The 20,416-nt window shown below is 30.4% G+C and overlaps 1 protein-coding gene across 1 annotated transcript in view; it reads right to left on the bottom strand.

The window, feature by feature from the left end:
* Positions 1-20,416, bottom strand: part of lovit (loss of visual transmission) — a 65,712-nt gene that overhangs the window by 25,575 nt on the left and 19,721 nt on the right. Inside the window, exons 2-4 of the mRNA XM_072529794.1 lie at positions 14,066-14,328; positions 2,947-3,390; positions 2,576-2,677 (exon numbers count right to left, since the gene is read on the bottom strand). Coding sequence (XP_072385895.1) covers positions 2,576-2,677; positions 2,947-3,390; positions 14,066-14,328 — 809 coding nt within the window. The remainder of the gene's footprint in view (positions 1-2,575; positions 2,678-2,946; positions 3,391-14,065; positions 14,329-20,416) is intronic.

The raw sequence follows: 20,416 nt of genomic DNA, 5'->3' as shown, positions 1-20,416 counted from the left end.
TTGGTTCCACAAGTGAACAAATGGTTTGGTAACAGCCAGAAGATATTTATGCAGGATGGAGCACTTTGCCATACGACTAAAACTATTAAAAATTTTTTGTTAGAACAAGAAATTTAGCCAAGGAAATAATTACCAACAAGGTTCAGTTGATAAAAAGAATTATTTTCCATTGGAATTACACCGAAAATTTAAAAGAAATCACAGGAAAATGCATAAACAGCATGCCTAGGAGAGTGGCTTCACTGCTTAAAGCCAAGGGTGGCTTAACAAAATATTAATGTTAAGTAAAATATTGTAATAATTTCCGTTATTTTTGTTCAATTAATATGCAAAAGGGTTACTACTATCATTTTTGTCTTACGTTTCTTACTTATAGCTAACATAGTTATAATTATAATTGATTATAAAACACAGAAAACTAGAGTTTGCTAAGTGAGTCTAATAAATTGAGCAGGGACTGTATATATATATATATATATATATATATATATATATATATATATATATATATATATATATATATATATATTTATATATATATATATACAGTAAAACCTCTGTTAACCGAAATAATTGGGGGGCAGGCCGTTTCGGATAACAAGAATTTCGGTTAAAAATAACATTGTGTTTTACAGTATTCTTGGTCAAAGTATTGGTATTAAAAAATACTATAATGTCTCTTGAATGTCTTTATTACCCCTTGGTCTAACGGCTGAATTAAGCTCGTGACATTCGGTGGCGAAAATCTGACAACTGTCACTATTTTGTATATTTTGGGGGTGAGTTGGCGCATTGTCAACAAGCAACAATTCGTTGACGGAAAGGTTTTTTTATTTAAAAAAAGGATTTTATACTTGGGACGAATTCATTTTCGAACCATTCTGAAAATAAAGTGGTCGACATCCATGAGCTTTTTTGGCTTCTATAAAAAACTGGAAATGCTTTTTCGGAAATATCTTTCAGAGCTCTTGGTTTTTTTGATTTCCCAACACACATAGGCAGCATTCGGTGAGGGAAATTAATGCAATTGTTACGTTTTGCGATAAAAATTTACTTATTATTGACGAAATTATTGAAAATGTCAGCCGTTTCGGTTAAACGATGTTTCGGTTAAAAAGGTTTCGGTTAAGGGAGGTTTTACTGTATATATATTTATTTATATATATATATATATATATATATATATATATATATATATATATATATATATATATATATATAAATATATATTTATATATATATATATATATAAATATATATTTATATATATATATAAATATATATTTATATATATATATATATATATATATATATATACAGTATACTCCCCCTATAACGAACACGGTTACTACGAGGTTTCGCTTATAACGAGGTACATTAGATGTCCCGTGAAATTTATATTGAAATATAATCGTCTATAGCGAGGGAAATTTGGTTATAACGAGAGAAAATAAGATCGAAAAACGTGTTTTTTACGTTTATGACCCGGCTGTGGTTATAAATAAATACCCTTTTTAACTGCCGGCAATAATCTTAACTGCTGCCCGCAATAAACTTCTTTACAATAAATACAAATTTTTCACATCTTTAGAAAATATGATTGAATGATACTGGACAATTTAAAGAAGTCAAGAATGACAGACTTTTTACAATTGCAGAAGCAATAGTTTATGTTATCCTTCAAAATACGCTTTATCCATTATGTAGTTGAAAAAAAAATGTAAGTACAGATTTTTTGTTTTAACGTATATCACTGACAATACAAGTAAACAACTTCTTTTTGTTTTAACATATTTCATTGACAATAAAAGTAAACAACTTTTTTTCAAAAACGCCATTCAAACAATATTTAGAATCTTATATTGCTCCGAATGGCTTCACTATAGGAAGCTAATATTTTAGAAATCTACATATTTATATGTATGCACAGTATTATTGTTGTCTGATATAACGAGATCGGCTTATAACGAGGTGATTAGTCTGCCATTTCAGTTCTCGTTATAGAGGGAGTCTACTGTATATATATATATATATATATATATATATATATATATATATATATATATATATATATATATATATATATATATATATATATATATATATATATATATATATTTCCTCAATTTCATCGCACTTTTCGTTGATCCACCTTTCCTTTGCTTCATTAATTTTGTTCCTAGTGGATTTGTGAATTTTCTTGTATTTTACATCATTCTTGTGTTTATGTTTTCGAAGTTCATCTATCACTGTCAGAATCTCCTGAGTCATTAATTTTTGTTTTGTCTGAAAATCATTTGTACTTAAAGTTTCGTTTTAAGTGTTTACTATTATTTCTTTAATAAAAAGTTTTATGATCTCAAAGGAAGAGAAAACATAATAGCAGATCCACATATGCAATGTTCAAAAATTAAATTGTTGTTATTTGAGCAGCTACACCAACCAACGACAACTACACAGCATATTATGATATTAAGGTACTATTGATAAACGTTCTATTTAGTCTACTATAAGACTGTAATCATAAATAGACCTCAGTATATCCATTATGAAGTAAAAAATTTAAAATTATTACCAATAAATGTAGCATCCCAGTTAATTCCTCCCAATGCATATCCGAAAAATCCGCCGAGTCCGGCCATTATTGTAAACGTACTTAAGCCTCTAGCATGATCATCTAAAAAATGATAAAAAAAAATTACACAGAACAAACGCATATATATATATATATATATATATATATATGTATATATAGGTATATATATATATATATATATATATATATATATATATATATATATATATGAATATATAGGTATATATATATATATATATATATATATATATATATATATATGAATATATAGGTATATATATATATATATATATTATTACCATTGGTACTTAAATATAATATAAATAAATATTAGCATTTCAATTACTAACCTGGAATTGTAACATCTAACAAATACGCTCTTGCAGGGCTCTGGCAAGCATCAGCATTGAAATCCAATAAAACAGTTCCAATAATGGTAAATAGTACTCCCCATGGATGGGAATTGTTGTAAATTACACCAGGATGACTGTTGCTAACAACGTTATTACTTAATAATCTAATAGTGTCATTATTATTTTTAATATCTTCTGCAATATTGTCGTTATTTGTTATATTTTTGTGTGTTTTATTTAAAGTTGATATTTGCGCCTTTGATGAATTTTTACTATTTAATGAAAACATTTTATTTGTTACTTTTGAGTCGTCTAGTTCTGAATTTGCCTGTTCTAATGGTACATCATTCTGAAAAGATTTCTTATGGTAGTATAAATCTGGAGGCTTTGTATCTCCCATTTTGTATCCCAAGTATTCTCCATTTGGGACTAAAATCAATCCTAAACATAAAAAATTAAAATTATTTGTATTTAGAAAACTACCTAAACTAATCAATTCAGTACATTAACAATAATTATAAAGTCATATTTATTAAATTAAGCTAAAAATTACTTTTAAAATATTCTTAATACTTGTAAACTATATACACTAAAACTTCTCCACATCGGTAAATTAAATTTCATATATATTCCCTATTTAGAAGGATACCCGTTTTATATACACCACTCGTTATTGTTTTTTAGTTTAGGAAATGACGGTAAAAATATTAGAAAACCTCTGATTTTTTATATGCATTGATTTGTTTGAAATTTTAACAGTAGTTAAAAAATAGCTCAAAGATCAAAATCTACTTGGCAATATATGCTTTTTCTCTGGGGATGGTTATGACCCCAACTCACACTTACAACTTACTTACAACTTACACAAAGTTTATACAAAAAAAACCATGGCTAAAATTTTAAAATGAAAATGTTCTAGCGATATTGCTCAACTCTGCCCGAATACTCTTCTGGAGACAACCAATTTCTTAAACTATTCTAATAAAACCAATTGGACATAGATTCGTCCAGCCTTAATAACTAAATACGGAGACAGACGTTCCGAAGACATATTGGTAACACAAATATCCACCATCGTCCAAAAACATATTGAATCCTACGACAATTATCATCAAAGAATAACTACAAATCTGAATGACTACCACAACCAGAAACCATCAGCCCATGACAATTACAACTAATAGAAGCCACAATTTTAACATAGACTCGAATGATACCCAATATTTCGAAAATGATTTCGAAAATTATGAATCCGAAGAAGAACCCGATTTGCATGACGAAAATCATAAGTATGTTCAAGCCATTCCATTAGACGATCATCCACCTCCTGTATAAACCTACATAATATAGAAAGTTCCCCTGGATTACCCTGCTTCGTCACACCCAAAACACATCTACGCGTTTTGATCGACACCGGAGGTTCCCATTTAATTTTAAATCCGCGAGCTCTTAAACTATTTGATAAAAAACATATTTATCAAAAACGTTTTTCGCTAACGTCAATGAAAATTACTTTCAAGCATGAATTATTAAAATGCCACTATTTATGAAATATGGAATTCCACAAACATTCGACGTAAAAATCGCTGACTTTAGTCAGCACTTTGATATCCTAATAGGAAATTACGATTTAAAGAGATGCCATGCCACTATTAATTATGCGACTCATATTTTAACCTTTGAAAATCCCCACGTAAGCATTCCATTCTAAACATTATATCAGAAAATTCCCGTAAACATAAATAACGGCGAAGTTTTATTGCGTGAAAGACACTTTCAAGGTATCAAAATTTCCCATTCTATTCACGTTGCAAAAATGGTTTCATAGAGACTATCGAATTACCGACGCCTATGAAATTTAATAAGAGAATTGAAGTTGAGAACTTCTGTAATTATGATTCCCAAATTATTATGATAGCACAAATTCCCACACATTTTAATGAAAATAAAATACGAACTTTGCACTTAAACAACGAAGAAAAGTATAAAATTATAAATCTTTGTAAGAAATATAGGTAAGGATGTATTTTACGATGAAAACAAAAATTTAACTTTCACGTCTGCTGTTTTTGTCACTTTGACACGAAATCAAAACGAAGGATGAAAATCCGATTTATGTATAGGGATTTCGGCATCCCAAAACAATGCAGGAAGAAATCAACAAACAAATAAATAATTTATTAGATAATAAGATAATTCGACCGTCAATTTCACCGTACTCAGCTCCAGTTTGGATAGTACCAAAAAAAAGCTGATGCCTCAGGTCAGAAAAAGATTAGTCAGATTAGTAATTGACTACAGGAAGCTCAATGATCATACTGAAAGTGATCGTTACCCACTTCCTCGGATAGATGAGATACTGGATAACTTAGGAAAAGCCAGTTATTTCACAACATTAGATTTAGCTCAAGGTTACCATCAGATTGAAGTTCATCCGGATTCTATTCGGAAAACAGCCTTTTCAGTTCCGCATGGTCACTTTGAATTTTTACGTATGCCCTTTGGTTTAAAGAATAGCCCAGCAACATTCGAAAGGTTAATGGGCAATATTCTTAGACCCTTTATTCATAAGTTTTGCTTCGTCTACATGGACGATGTTATTATTTTTCTAAGTCACTGCAAGAACACTTAGTTCATATTGCAACTATTTTTGACACTTTCAGAAAAAATAATTTAAAAATTTAGTTAGACAAATCCGAGTTCCTCACGAAAGAAGTTTCTTTCTTAGGTCACGTAGTGACAACTGAAAGAATCAAACCTAATCCAGCAAAAATCGAAGCTATACAAAAATACCCTCTACCAAAAACAGTAAAAGAAATTAAATCATTTCTTGGTTTAATCGGTTACTACCGAAGATTCATACCAAATTTTGCAAAAATAACGTCCTCATTTTCGAGATGTACTCGAAAAGGAGCAACTATTGACCCTACTAATCCAAATTATTTAGAATGTTTTGCAAAATGCAAACAATTGTTAACTAATTCCCCAGTTCTACAATACCTAGACGTTGAAAAGCCTTTTGTACTGACTACAGATGCCTCTAATATAGCTATAGAATCAGTATTATCTCAAAACAACCACCCTATTTCCTACTATTCTCGAACTCTTAATTCTGCAGAACAAAACTACTCCACTATTGAAAAAGAACTTTTAGCCATACTAGATTCTTGTAAACACTTCCGTATGTATTTATACAATCAAAAATTCACTGTAGAATCAGATCACAATCCTCTCGTATGTATCTACAAAATTAAAGACCCCACTTCTACATTAGCCCGATGGAGACTTAAACTAGAAGAATATGATTTTGAAGTTAAATATAAAAAAAAGGCAAAGAGAATCAAGTTGCTGATGCTCTTAACCGAGTCCAAATAAATGCCATAAGCTCTAGTTCAAAATGTGCTGAACCACCCGACAATTTCGACATTGACGATTTCCTTGCCGATTTTGACAACTTACAAAACAGTACTAACACTCTACATACATCAGTTGAGAACCCCATTACTAGAATAGAAATTTCACTTGAACCAATTAATTTATCCTTAAACCAAATTATTTTCAAACCAGAGTCAAATAATTTTGAAATAAAATACAAAAGAATTTTTAACAAACACCGTTACACTGTTACTTTGACAAATAATTGGAAAATAGAAATAGCAAATACCTTCCAAAATATCCTTAGACCAAACCAAAAATTTGCCATAACAATCCCTCACGAATTTAAACCTTTTATCTGTAACTATTTTAAATAAAAAATAAATTCCACAGTCAAAGCAATATTTTGCAATATACTACTTCAGGGCATAAAAGAAGAAAACCAACAAATAGAATGCATAAAGAATTATCACGTAGAAAACTACAACGGAATAATTGAAACTTACAAACACTTAAAACAAAAATTTTATTGGCCCTTAATGCAGACAACTATTTCTAATTTTATCAATAAATGCGAAATTTGCCTAAAAAATAAATACGAACGACGTCCTTACAAACTTCCCCAATTAGGACCGTTGTTAGGTCAAAAACCTTTTGATATACTACATATCGATCTATTCCACTGCAATAAAAACCTGTATCTCACAATAATATATTCTTTTTCCAAATACGGTCAATGCTATAAGCTCACCGACAAAACTTCTATTTCCATACTAAATAAATTGAGACACTACTTTTCGCACCACAATTATCCAAAAAAGATTGTATGCGACAGAGGCATCGAATTCAATTCCGAAGTCATTAAAGAATTCCTAAATATCCACAAAATCGAAATACATTTTACAAAAGTAAACAATTCTTCCTCAAACTCTCCAGTAGAGCGCTTTCATTCAACTCTTATTGAAAAACTTAGGACCTTACAAGCCCAAAATCCAAATGATTCGTTAGATGACATTCTAACACATGCCATTCTCATTTACAACCAATCAATCCACAGTTCCACAGATTATTCCCCTTTCTCAACTCTGTACGGACCCTATGCAGATGAAATACATTTCGACTTTGATCTTCCGATATACGAAACATATAAGCAAAGATATAAAGAACAACTCCAACTCTTTATTGCAGAACTATATAATAAACAAAAACAAAAAAGACAACACCTTTTAAATAGACAAAACGAAAATGCCGAAGATATTCCGGAAATAGACCTCACAAAATCTCTATATGTTTCTAAGAAAAAACATAAGTCTAAATTACAAGCCCCTTTCTCCACTATCCATCCAGAAACACAAGACAAAACAAAAATTATCGGTAAAACAGATAAACAAAATTTAACAATCACTCGCCTTAAATATGTAAAACGAATACGAAAACATGTAGACAAACCTACTCAAGACCCAAATTTTTCACAGGACAATCCTCGCACTGGTCCATCCACTCAGTATTCAGGAGATTCCGAATAACGGTTACTATGCTGAAGAGATAGGCAAATCAAAAGAAATCTTCCACTATCACAGACACTTTCTTCACATTCTACTAGACAAACTATCCGACACTATTGACGCTTGTCCGACAAGCTATTTCAGAGATTACTTCAAAAATGCACCTCTCTCGTTACTGTACTCTCAATACACTCACATACAAGAACAAACAAAAGACGATCTACACAAGATTACGCGAAAACAGAAACGCGGACTTTTTAATTTTCTAGGTACAGCCATCAAATACGTGACTGGGAATCCAGACGACTCTGACTTAGACTTATTAAAATCACATATAATCTCTTTAGAAAATAAAGTTAAAGTTAAATTATTAAAAAATTTAATAACAAAATATCTTATGGAAACTCTTTTAACACGAGATTCGATAAACTTTTAGAAAAACTAAATTCTGATAATTCAATTCTCATATCTGCACTTAACAAATTATCAGCTGATTTCGACAGCTATATCATTCTACATAATGAGATAATAAATCTACAAAATATAAACGAATTTCTAATGAAACTTATTAGAACCATTACCTTATCTGAACTAAATATCTCTAATATAGAATTATTCACTTTAAAGGAAATAATAGACCTTAAAGAAAACCTTCTCAAAATTTATCCCAGAAATTCAATCCCCAATAGTAATGAACACCCTTATGAACTTATAGAGTTAACAAAAACTTTAGTTTGTGTAACTTCAAATACAATGCTCATAATAATTAAAATCTCTATACTCCATGAAATTCCTTACACTACCTATAAAATCTACCCCATTCCAAACAAAGATCATGGTATGATTCTGCCATCTGCAAGCAACTATACAAATAATAAATGGTTCGACACTTGTATAGGACAAGGCGATAACATAGTTTGTTTCAACTATGTACAATCCAAATGTAACATACCCAATGTAGATAATTTCACAACAACATTAGTCACAGAGAACTTTTTTCAAGAGACCAGCAAAGTCATATTACTAGGAATAGTTCACCCGATGAGAATCCAGCAGATAGAAATTAATTCAACCAGCCTCTTGACGACAGATGTACCAATAATGATTGAAGGTATTCAATTTAATTAAAAGACGTCACAAGACATTTCCATTCCAAAAATTGTTCCAATAAAATTAATACCAAACCATAAGATGAAAATCGAAAAATTAACAATCCCAGAGATACATGGCCAAATCCAACCACTAGATACCATAGACGTACTACCCCGATTATCAATAGGACTGAGCACCACTTCTGTTATAATATTTTTAACTATTTTAGCTTTTCTAATAATCTTCCTAATTAGTTAAAGAAAACGAATTTCCAAAATCCTATTAGGAGAAAAATTGCATCCTGCCCAGATCCAGATATTGAACGAGCTGATAGCGGAAGTAACCAAAACTTAGAGGACGAAGTCCCAACCAATGGAGGTAGGAGAAAGGTGGCCATAAGCTCCCCTACTATTAGGAATCAGCAGATTCCGATGTCCAATGTTATAAAAAGGACGAAATCAATATGTTTATTATTATTGTAATTATTATGTTTCAAGAGTCAAGTTTAAATCATTAAATGTAGTAGTTTGTAGTACTTATTTCTCAAAATTGTAAACTTTTAATTTCGAAATAAAGATTTTTTTGGGAAACTTAACGCTGAAGAAACATTCCGATATATATATATATATATATATATATATATATATATATATATATATATATATATATATATATATATATATATATATAGTAAACTCTTAAATATTGGGGAAATCTGCAAGAAATACTCTAATGTGTATCAATTGTTTCGCCGAACGTTTTCGCCAAAGAGAATTAATTTGGCTTCTTCAGGGCTGAAAGAGAATAAATTATAATTAGCTACCATATATTATCTATTAAAACATTATTGATCTTACCGTAACTTAGAATTGTAGAGTTAGAATATTAAAAAACTTTGCTAGTAACATAGTGGTGTTTTTTGTTACTATGTGCAAAAAAAGTTTTTTATAAGATTTGAAATGTATGGTAGCTTCGAACTTGACACGTAAAGGCTTACCCAAGGTTAATCGAAAAACTCAATGCAACTACATTTAAAAGGAGGTAATTCTTTGAAATGTCGGCAATAACTAAATTTTTGGTTTTTAGATAGTTAAAAGTGAGGTTCTGTTTAAGCCAGAACGCAAGCGCTGACAACTTAATTATAGTTGGTATGAATCTTTATGTCGTTAAGGTTCATTGGTAAAAAACGAATGAATTTAAATCCCAGTAAAGGGAAATATTATTTTGATTTTCTTTATCTTCGACGATGCTGATGAATCTGTCGTAAGACATGGAACAACAACCTCTAATACGGTCCCAGTTGATCTCTATTGATGTCAAACATATTCCTAGATGAACATTGCTGAATAAGGATACAACGTCAAGGCTAACGAGAACATAATTTGATGGAAGTATGTAGCCATTATATTTATTTACCATCTCAAAAGAATCTTTAATGTAATATTGACTTTCATAATTATATGCATTAGTAAGTATGTCTGTAACAAAAGCTGAGATATTTTCAGTGGGTGTTCCAATGGAAGCTACTATGGGACGAACCGATAGTGTTGGTTTGTGGATTTTTGGCAAAGCATAAAACTTTGAATTTAAAGAATATATATATATATATATATATATATATATATATATATATATATATATATATATATTCTTTATCGGCAGTACACTCGATTTCACTTTATTTGTCAGTAAAGTCATGAATTAATTTCTGCAAAGAAAAATTTGGTTTTTTGGACCATATTAACAAATCTATACTTTTTTTATCTTTTCAAAATGTTTTGCGGTATTTGAAAAGATCGACCATTTTTTTATAAAGAATGTTTTATATTTTATTTTCAAATTGTACATTACACCTTGTTGGCAATGAGAAGAAGTGGGATAAAAAGTGGAAAGAATAGAATTTTTCTACCTTATTTTCTACTTTTTATTATTAAAGTTCTTTAGCTGAAATGGTACTGTCTTTGCTGTTATTTTTCCATTTTTTATATTTCCATCCAACAGTTTAAGTTGGATATCTATTTTACTGGCGATTTATCTACAATAGATTCTTTGTAACATCGAATATTTGCTTAAATGTGTTATAGATAAAAACAACTACTAAAGTCTAGTTTAATCAGCATTAAAAATATTTTCAGCTTCATAGCAACCCAATATTTAGCAAATAATCCCTCGTTATTAGCACACTCATCAACCGCGATTTTTCGCAATGTGGATTTTCTTCGGTATTGACTTTTGACGAATGCTCGACTCTGTACAGTCAATAGAATAATTTACTGGCGTCCAATACCACTCCTATGCATCACATTTCATAGTAGGTATTGCAGATGTTTTTATATACATATGTACATATGTACTTCTTCTCATTTCGCGTTGTAACGGTAAAATACGGTTGTTGTTTTAACATAGTACCTACCTAGTTTTTATCCTGAAAAATATCTTCGTCTATAAGAAATAGTAAAGATTTTGTTTAAAGTGTAAAACGTGTAACGACTTTAGAAAAAAAAATAGTTTTTAGACAGTTTAACTGTTTAGAGTAAGAAGACTATTGATTCCAGTGTTTTTGTAGCACTAGTTCAAGCCTGTTTGGATGGAAGATCACACAAAAAGAGCAGGCAAATTAGTATACGAATATTATAAAAAAAAGTTCTTCGTCTTTACGACGAAATAAAGGCGACAAGGAAATAAGGGTCGTTCGAAGCATTTAAAAAACGACGTTTTATTACATAACGTCAAAATAGTAGGAGAATCAGCTTCAGCAGATCAAGACGCGGCCAACTATTATCTAGCTTAACTCAAAGAACTCATAGAAGGTGAGGGATATAAGCCGAAACCAATTTTTAACTCCGACGAATCATACATTTTTGGAAAAGAATAGTCCTTAAATACACGGCCTCTTAAATACAAAAATAAAAACGAATACTTCTTCTTATCGACAATGCTTTTGGATATCCAGAATGTCTCAATTTAATTGATTCAAATGTAAGAATTGACTTTCTACCTTCCATCATCACTTCGCTTTTACATCCTTTGGATCAGGAAATAATAACTTCATTGAAGCGATATTACTTAAGGCGTTCATTATGCCATATCTTCGATCGTATGCAACTAGATCATTCATTGAGTGGTGCCGATAGTTGAAGACAATTTAATATTACTCACTCTATAACTATTATCAAAGAAGCCACTGATGAAATACGGTCATCAACTATAAACGTTTATTTGGAAAAGCAGTGGGCAGAAGTTGTTATTGTGTCTCAGCAGTGTCCAATAAAACAACGGAAGTCAATGATATTCTACAAGCGATGCACAAAATAAATTTTTAAGGAAAAATAATATAGAAATCCATGAAGGCAATAACTCCCAAGAAGTAACATAACATTTTCAGCATAAGATAAATACGATTTTATGATCTACTCAAAAACTTCAGGATATGGTTTTTGATGTGGATCCTTCTATGAAAAGGAGTTAGAAATTCATGAATGGTTTAGAAGACTTGTTGGCACTTTGAGGAGGAGGGCAAAAGGAAATTTAAAAGAAAATGACGCATATTTAATTCTGACATATTTAAAAATTTATGTTTTGAAGGCATTTTATACTTATAAGTATATCACTATCTAACAGCCTATTTTATTGTTTCATTTGTATACACATATCTACATATTATGACTACGCATTATGTACTAATGTACGTATCCAAATTGGGATTATTTTTCATATTTTTCTTTGGAATGTGGATCCCTCGCCAACAAAGTCACTAACGGCGCGTGTAACTTAAACTCCTCGGTGGAAGAGGAATTACTGTACTTATACTTCGTTCACGTCAGCAGACTAATAAAAATTTATCTCTACTCAGAGCTTTTCCTTTATCGATGATTTTCATACAGAAGCAATTTTTTTATAGTTTTTCAAAACTAATAATAAACTATTTCGTCGATGTCAAATTCTTCCTTTTTTGATGTGCATTAGTGCCTACTTCTTCAAGAAGTATTTTTAATTCTACTTTATTCTTAATAATTTTATTCACTTATATTCTTATAACACTTAACTTATCCGCGCACTGGCACTAAATATTTTTTACTTTCTGAGATAATTTCACATTTTTATAAAATAGACAAATGCTTATGTTTTAAATGAATAATAACGGATGCTTTCTAAGGAGCACAAATTTAACTATGTAAATAAATTTTATATGATGACGGGCGGAATATATGATGAAATGAATTTGATAAGATGGGCGGGCCACGTACTAAGATCGAGTGACGAAAGACTCCTGAACGCCACATGCTGGGAAAGGCCCGATGGCAGAAGGTCAGTTGGCCGCCCAAGAAAGAGATGGAAGGACGCAGTAGCCAGTGATCTACGCAAAATGGGAATACAGCAATGGGAAATAGCTGCTCAGGACCGACAACAATGGAAGGAAATAGTAAACGCGGCCAAGACTCACATAGAGTTGTAGAGCCAAATGATGATGATGATGATGAAATAAATTTTATATATTATGAAGCATTGCAAATTGTTATTCTCGAAAATTTCTGATATATTTATTTTATACACATATCTACAAACAGACAGCCAGTTCAGCCTCCAATTAATTGGTGTTAAAATCATTTACAACTAACTATCCCTAGACCCGAAGATAAGGTCTGCGAAAATTGTTTATAATCGGTACTAGGCTGACAATTTCATCAGATTATTTTTTTTTTTTTTGACAATCGGGAGAATTCATAGGACAGTATAAGCTTAAAAAAATAGATAAGCGAAGATACCGATTGGGTGAGTATACAGCAGAAGAAGAGTTTAATTCATGATTAATAAAAGATTCCATACCAGCATAATATTAGTCAAAACATACCCAGGAGCTGACATTAAGTCATTTCGTTACAATATGAATGGACACTTAACCACCCTTAAACTCAACATAAGAGATCCATTGTGGTATCCTAAGGTTAAAGTTGTCCTTTCAGTCTAACTAAAGTTCAAAGTAAAATATATTGAATTTCAAACTGCTAATATTAAAATTAAAATTATTTAAATAAATATTTTTTTAATTTAAATATTTATATTTTTTAACGAAGACTTTGCAATGAATTTTTTTCGAATTCATTGAAGATTTTTGTATTTATGCATAAATAAGTAAAATATACCTAATAAGACTCCCACTGACATCAGTAAAATAAATGGTCTTCTTCTACCATAGCTCAAATGACATCTATCACTAAGAGATCCCAAAATCGGCGTAAGGAAAAAACCAATAAGAGGTGAAAGCGCCCATACTAATGTCATGTGTTTATGCTCAACGCCGATTTTTAAAAGTGTTGGTGAAACGAAAGCCGTTTCTGCAGCATATGAAAACTCTATTCCCATTACTGCGGCTGATACTCTAACGAGTTCTCTTCTTGTTTTTCGCCTAAAAATAAAAAAAAAACAAATACAATAGTATCTATACTTATGGCACTAAACAGACGGTTAAATATTTTTTTACATTTAGTTATGTAGACTACATAACTACGCTATCGCATCTGTGGTCAATGATTAAATAGTCTCCGGTCCCGCTATAGGCCCGGGTCTTTAAAACTACTTTTCTTTCTAATAGTTCATTAAAAAGTTACATTTCGGGTTGCATTTTTCTGAATATGCAATTTTATTTTTTGATATGTGGGGATTTAATATAAGCTTAAGTTTAAGTTTGTGGGGTCGCAACCTTTGTCCTCCGGCCGCCATCTTGGAAAAAGGGGTGCAAAGTATTTTCGCGCTATATCTCGTAAACTAGAAACACTACAGAAAATTTTATTTGATATTATTTATAGCAAATTAAATTGTCTATAACTTTGTTTTTATTACGTGTGTATTATTTTTATCTTAAAATGAAAAATAAAAAAGGTTTAAACAAAAATAGCTGAAAATTTTTGAACCTATTTTATTTGGGGCCTTATAACTTTTTTTGTCAACTTACAGTGAAATAACATTATAGCAATTTTATAGGGTTTTTCAACGAATATTTTTCAATACAAATTTGTTTAATTTCATTAATTTATCTGGGTTTTAGAGCGCTCCGAAGTTGATCGGTTTCTTGAGTACTCGTAAGAATAGTTTAAAAACGAATCATTAGGCTTAGTTTTCTATTAAATATTTTTCGATTTATATAAATTATTATTTTTATGTTAGTATTAATTTATTATCGATCCTTTTCCCCAATACAAAGCTTAGAATATTATGGGTTTTTACAATAATTTCTAAGCAGTGTACATTTACGAGAATCCCAAGCAGTTTAGTGGTGCCACATATTTCTCAACTGTCATTTAATCGCAAATCGAAGGTTCTTCCCTTAAGTGTTATGATAAATACTATTGAAGTTAAAATATATCATGTTATCTCCGGTCGTCATTAATCCCTTACATTTATTTCAATGGATATGCATTTCGAGAGAAATAATCGGTGATATCAAACAATATCTGACATACGAATTAGCATCTTTTTCATTGGCATTAATCGCTGAGAATGGCATAAAAAAAGGTACTAAATATCTTTGTTTAGATTCTTGTTATCCTTTTCTTGCTCAAGGCATTAGGAAGAAAGCAGTCCTTAATTATACTGTCTTTCAAGTTTTATATATGGTGACGTCATTTCATAGAGTTTGCCGTTTTTCCATGATTTATCAGAATGCGATACATCAGCAGCTGACAAGATCGGCAAATTTAAATTCATCAAAATTTTACAGAAACATGAGGTCAAAATATGACAGAGCAGCAAGGCGAAATACCAACCTCTAGTGCAATAGAGGACGAATAATGGGACGTAGAGGAATATCGGGTTTGTGAAGGCCATATATTCGAGGTGTCCTGGAAGACTTTTTTACAGGCTGTTTTATGTCAACAGGAAGAGAGGTTTTATTAATAATAGCTTTTGTTGTTTTCTCCAGATAGGTTGTTGAATTCTTAGGAATTGGTTTGTAGTCTGGATTATTAACGAGATTTAAGAGTTTATTAATGTAAGACGAAGTGTTAAGGATGACGGTGGCGTTACCTTTATCGGCGGGAAGAATGACTAGATTTGGTTTTGACTGAAGTTATTTTAGGGTTTTTTTCTCGGATTGGCTAATGTTCTGAGTAGGAGGCTTTGAGTTTCTAAGAACTCTAGAGATGTATTGTCTTGTTATTTCAGCATCTTCGGAAGGTAAACTGAAGATGGCTTCTTCAGTTTGACAGATGATTGTCTCTAACCGCGGAAATCTTTCCGAACATATATATTTATATATATATATATATATATATATATATATATATATATATATATATATATATATATATATATATACATATATATATACATATATATATATATATATATATATATATTAATATATATATATATATATATATATATATATATAGAAAAGGAGTACGACCGTCAATCCAATATAAATTAAGGAATACTCGAAGAGTGGTGGGTTTCTCGGTCAAAGTGGAGAAATAAAAGACAAAGAAGGTGGCTACTTCATCTATTTATTGAAGACTTTTCGCTTTCTAATCAGAAAGCATCATCAGTTCATCTAAAAAGAACAACATGAAAAACCAAACATCCATAGAAAAGTTATTACATGTTTGTTACCTTAAAAAGAAATTACTCAATGATATTAAATGTGTGAAAAAGCTTACACATGGACAATGGACATTTTGAGATCAAGTTGTATAAACAATTAATTGAAGCTAGGTACAGTTTACAAATTAACAAACTTAGCACAGCAAAAGAACATGTGGTAATCGTACATGTATATAAAAAAAATTTTTGTAAAAAACTTAAGTAAAAACCATTAATATTAATATGCAGAGAACTAAAAAGATCATAAGATGCACTTTCAACAGTATATTATTAGTTAAATTTAATTTTGACTTTAGGTAACATTATTGAATAGATTAAGATTGAAATATAATATTTAAAAGTAAAATGAAGTTACCAGTCTTTAGCTTATTAGGTGCTGCAGGTAAATGAAAGCAACAGGTATAACACCCACGCCAACAACGTGAATAGACAGTGGCCTTGAGGTCAAAATATGACAGAACAGCAAGGCGAAATACCAACCTCTAGTGCAATAGAGCGGTACATTTAAAGAATATGATAAATTTGAGTGACAACTTGTCAGTAAAAAACCAAAAAATGAAAGGAAAAGGTGGTTAAGATCACCATTTTCCCTCCAGTGATTGGTTGAGAAAACCAATGAACAAAGCAAGCGAGGTCAATCCAAAATATCATATATTATAAAATCTACGTTGTAACTGGTTAGCCAGCCAACAGGTGAAGATTGATTCAACTTCCACAGTCCAAGGTTCATAGCATTTGGAACTGAGATTGAAAAAGATTCTATGAATCAGTTTCAATTAAAAAATTTTATTAAAGAATTCAATCAAAAAACAATTATTTAATATATGTAAATGTAATATTGATAAAATAAATAATAAAATGTAAGTTGAATGAATCTAAGTTAAATAAAGAAAGAAAATATTATTGTATTTTTATTTTAAATTATTTAATATGAAAATATGATAAAAATTTATCTTAGGGGACAATTTTAAAGTAAACAACATATTAAGCCTAATTCTGTAAAATTAATGCATGATAAATTTGGCTCAAGTTACTAATGTCAATGTTCTCTTATTAAGAGCATTGGGGTATTTAAGTATTGAACACATTTCCAAAAACTGTCTTTTAACGAGATTGCGTTCATTGCCAAGAATCTTAACTTCATTAAAGTCCACTTTGTGCTTAGTGCTAATAACATGCTGGGCAAGAGCACAAGTAAGCTTAGATAAGTTGATATCACTGCGGTGTATCGTAAGACGCCCTCTCAGTGAACTCCCTGTCTGACCGATGTAACATGAGTCACACTCAGCACAAGGTATATGATAGATGACATTTACTTGTTCCAGAAGGGACAAGGGTGTTTTAGTTTTAGAAAACAAATTTCTGACAGTCTTAGCATTCTTAACTGCAATTTTATCAGGTAACTTATTCTGTTTGTACAGTTTAACGAGTTCTTCAGTAACTTAAGGAAAATAAGGTAGAGATGAGTAATGAGCAGTTGGAGTCCCAAGTACAGTATTAGGCAGAACAGTGTTATTAATGGAATTATTTGATATTATTCTAAGTTGGTCACCATTGGGTATGTCATTTAAAGAGGAAACATAGCTTTGTAAGAAAAGGTATTTATTAATAAGGGAGGATGGATAGGAATTCTCAATCAAAATATTTTTAGTAAATTGAAGGGATTCCCTTCGATTAACCGGATGTGTTAGTTTATTTAGCCTGCAGCTTATATATAGATATAGTTATATAGCTATAAATTAAACCTAATTAAAGCTTTACTTTTATTTTACTGAAAAACTTGCTAAACTGTACAAACAGAATAATGTACCTGTTAAAATTGCAGTTAAGAATGCTAAGACTGTCAGAAATTTGTTTTCTAAAACTAAAACACCCTTGTCCCTTCTGGAACAAGTAAATGTCATCTATCATAATATACCTTGTGTTGAGTGTGACTCATGTTACATAGTTTAGACAGGGAGATCACTGAGAGGGCGTCTTACGACACACCGCAGTGATATCAACTTATCTAAGCATACTTGTGCTCTTGCCCAGCATGCTATTACCACTAAGCACAAAGTGGACTTTAATGAAGTTAAGATTCTTGGCAATGACCCCAATCTCGTTAAAAGACAGTTTTTGGAAATGTGTTCAATACTTAAACACCCTAATGCTCTTAATAAGAGAACTGACATTAGTAGCTTGAGCCAAATTTATCATGCATTAATTTCACAGAATTAGGCTTAATATGTTGTTTACTTTAAAATTATCCCCTAAGGTTTATTTTTATCATATTTTTATATTAAATAATTTCAAATAAAAATAAAATAAAATAATATTTTCTTTATTTAACTTAGATTCATTCAACTTATATTTTATTAATTATTTTGTCAATATTACATTTACATATATTAAATAATTGTTTTTTGATTGAATTGTTTAATAAAAATTTTTAACTGAAACTGATTCATAGAATCTTTTTCAATCTCAGGTCCAAATGCTATGAACCTTGGACTGTGGAAGTTGAATCAATCTTCACCTGTTGGCTGGCTAACGAGTTACAACGTAGATTTTATAATATATGATATTTTGCATTGACCTAGCTTGCTTTGTTCATTGGTTTTCTCAACCAATCACTGGGGGGAAATGGTGAATGCTGTCATACTTTGACCTCAAGGCCACTGTCTTTTCACGTTGTTGGCGTGGGTGTTATACCTGTTGCTTTTATTTACCTGCAGCACCTAATAAGCTAAAGACTGGTAACTTCATTTTACTTTTAAATATTATATTTCAATCTTAATCTATTCAATATTGTTACCTAAAGTCAAAATTAAATTTAACTAATAATATACTGTTAAAAGTGCATCTTATGATCTTTTTAGTTCTCTGCATATTAATATTAATGTTTTTTACTTAAGTTTTTTACAAAAATTTTTTTTATATACATGTACGATTACCACATGTTCTTTTGCTGTGCTAAGTTTGTTAATTTGTAAACTGTACCTAGTTTCAATTAATTGTTTATACAACTTGATCTTAAAATGTCCATTGTCGTAAGCTTTTTCACACATTTAATATCATTGACTGCTACATGTCTTTTTAAGGTAACAATCATGTAATAACTTTTCTATGGATGTTTGGTTTTTCATGTTGTTCTTTTTAGATGAACTGATGATGCTTTCTGATTAGAAAGCGAAACGTCTTCAATAAATAGATGAAGTAGCTACCTTATTTTTTTTTATTTCTCCACTTTGACCGAGAAACCCACCACTCTTCGAGTGTTCCTTAATTTATATTGGATTGACGGTCGTACTCCTTTTCTATATATATATATATATATATATATATATATATATATATATATATATATATATATATATATATATATATAGAAAAAAAAAAAAAAGAAAAAAAAAATTAATCTTTGCAGATTAGTTAAATAGTAAACTCTTAAATATTGGGGAAATCTGCAAGAAAGACTCTAATGTGTATCAATTGTTTCGCCGAACGTTTTTCGCGAAAACGTTCGGCGAAAAAATTGATACACATTAGAGTCTTTCTTGCAGATTTCCCCAATATTTAAGAGTTTACTATATATATATATATATATATATATATATATATATATATATATATATATATATAAATATATATGTTCGGAAAGATTTCCGCGGTTAGAAACAATCATCTGTCAAACTGAAGAAGCCATCTTCAGTTTACCTTCCGAAGATGCTGAAATAACCAGACAATACATCTCTAGAGTTCTTAGAAACTCAAAGCCTCCTACTCAGAACATTAGCCAATCCGAGAAAAAAACCCTAAAAGAACTTCAGTCAAAACCAAATCTAGTCATTCTTCCCGCCGATAAAGGTAACGCCACCGTCATCCTTAACACTTCGTTTTACAATAATAAACTC

The sequence above is a fragment of the Diabrotica undecimpunctata genome, chromosome 4, assembly GCF_040954645.1.
Source record: "Diabrotica undecimpunctata isolate CICGRU chromosome 4, icDiaUnde3, whole genome shotgun sequence".
Lineage (NCBI taxonomy): Eukaryota > Metazoa > Arthropoda > Insecta > Coleoptera > Chrysomelidae > Diabrotica > Diabrotica undecimpunctata.
Note: the sequence above shows the minus strand (reverse complement) of the source record. Positions and strands in the feature narration are given on the sequence as shown.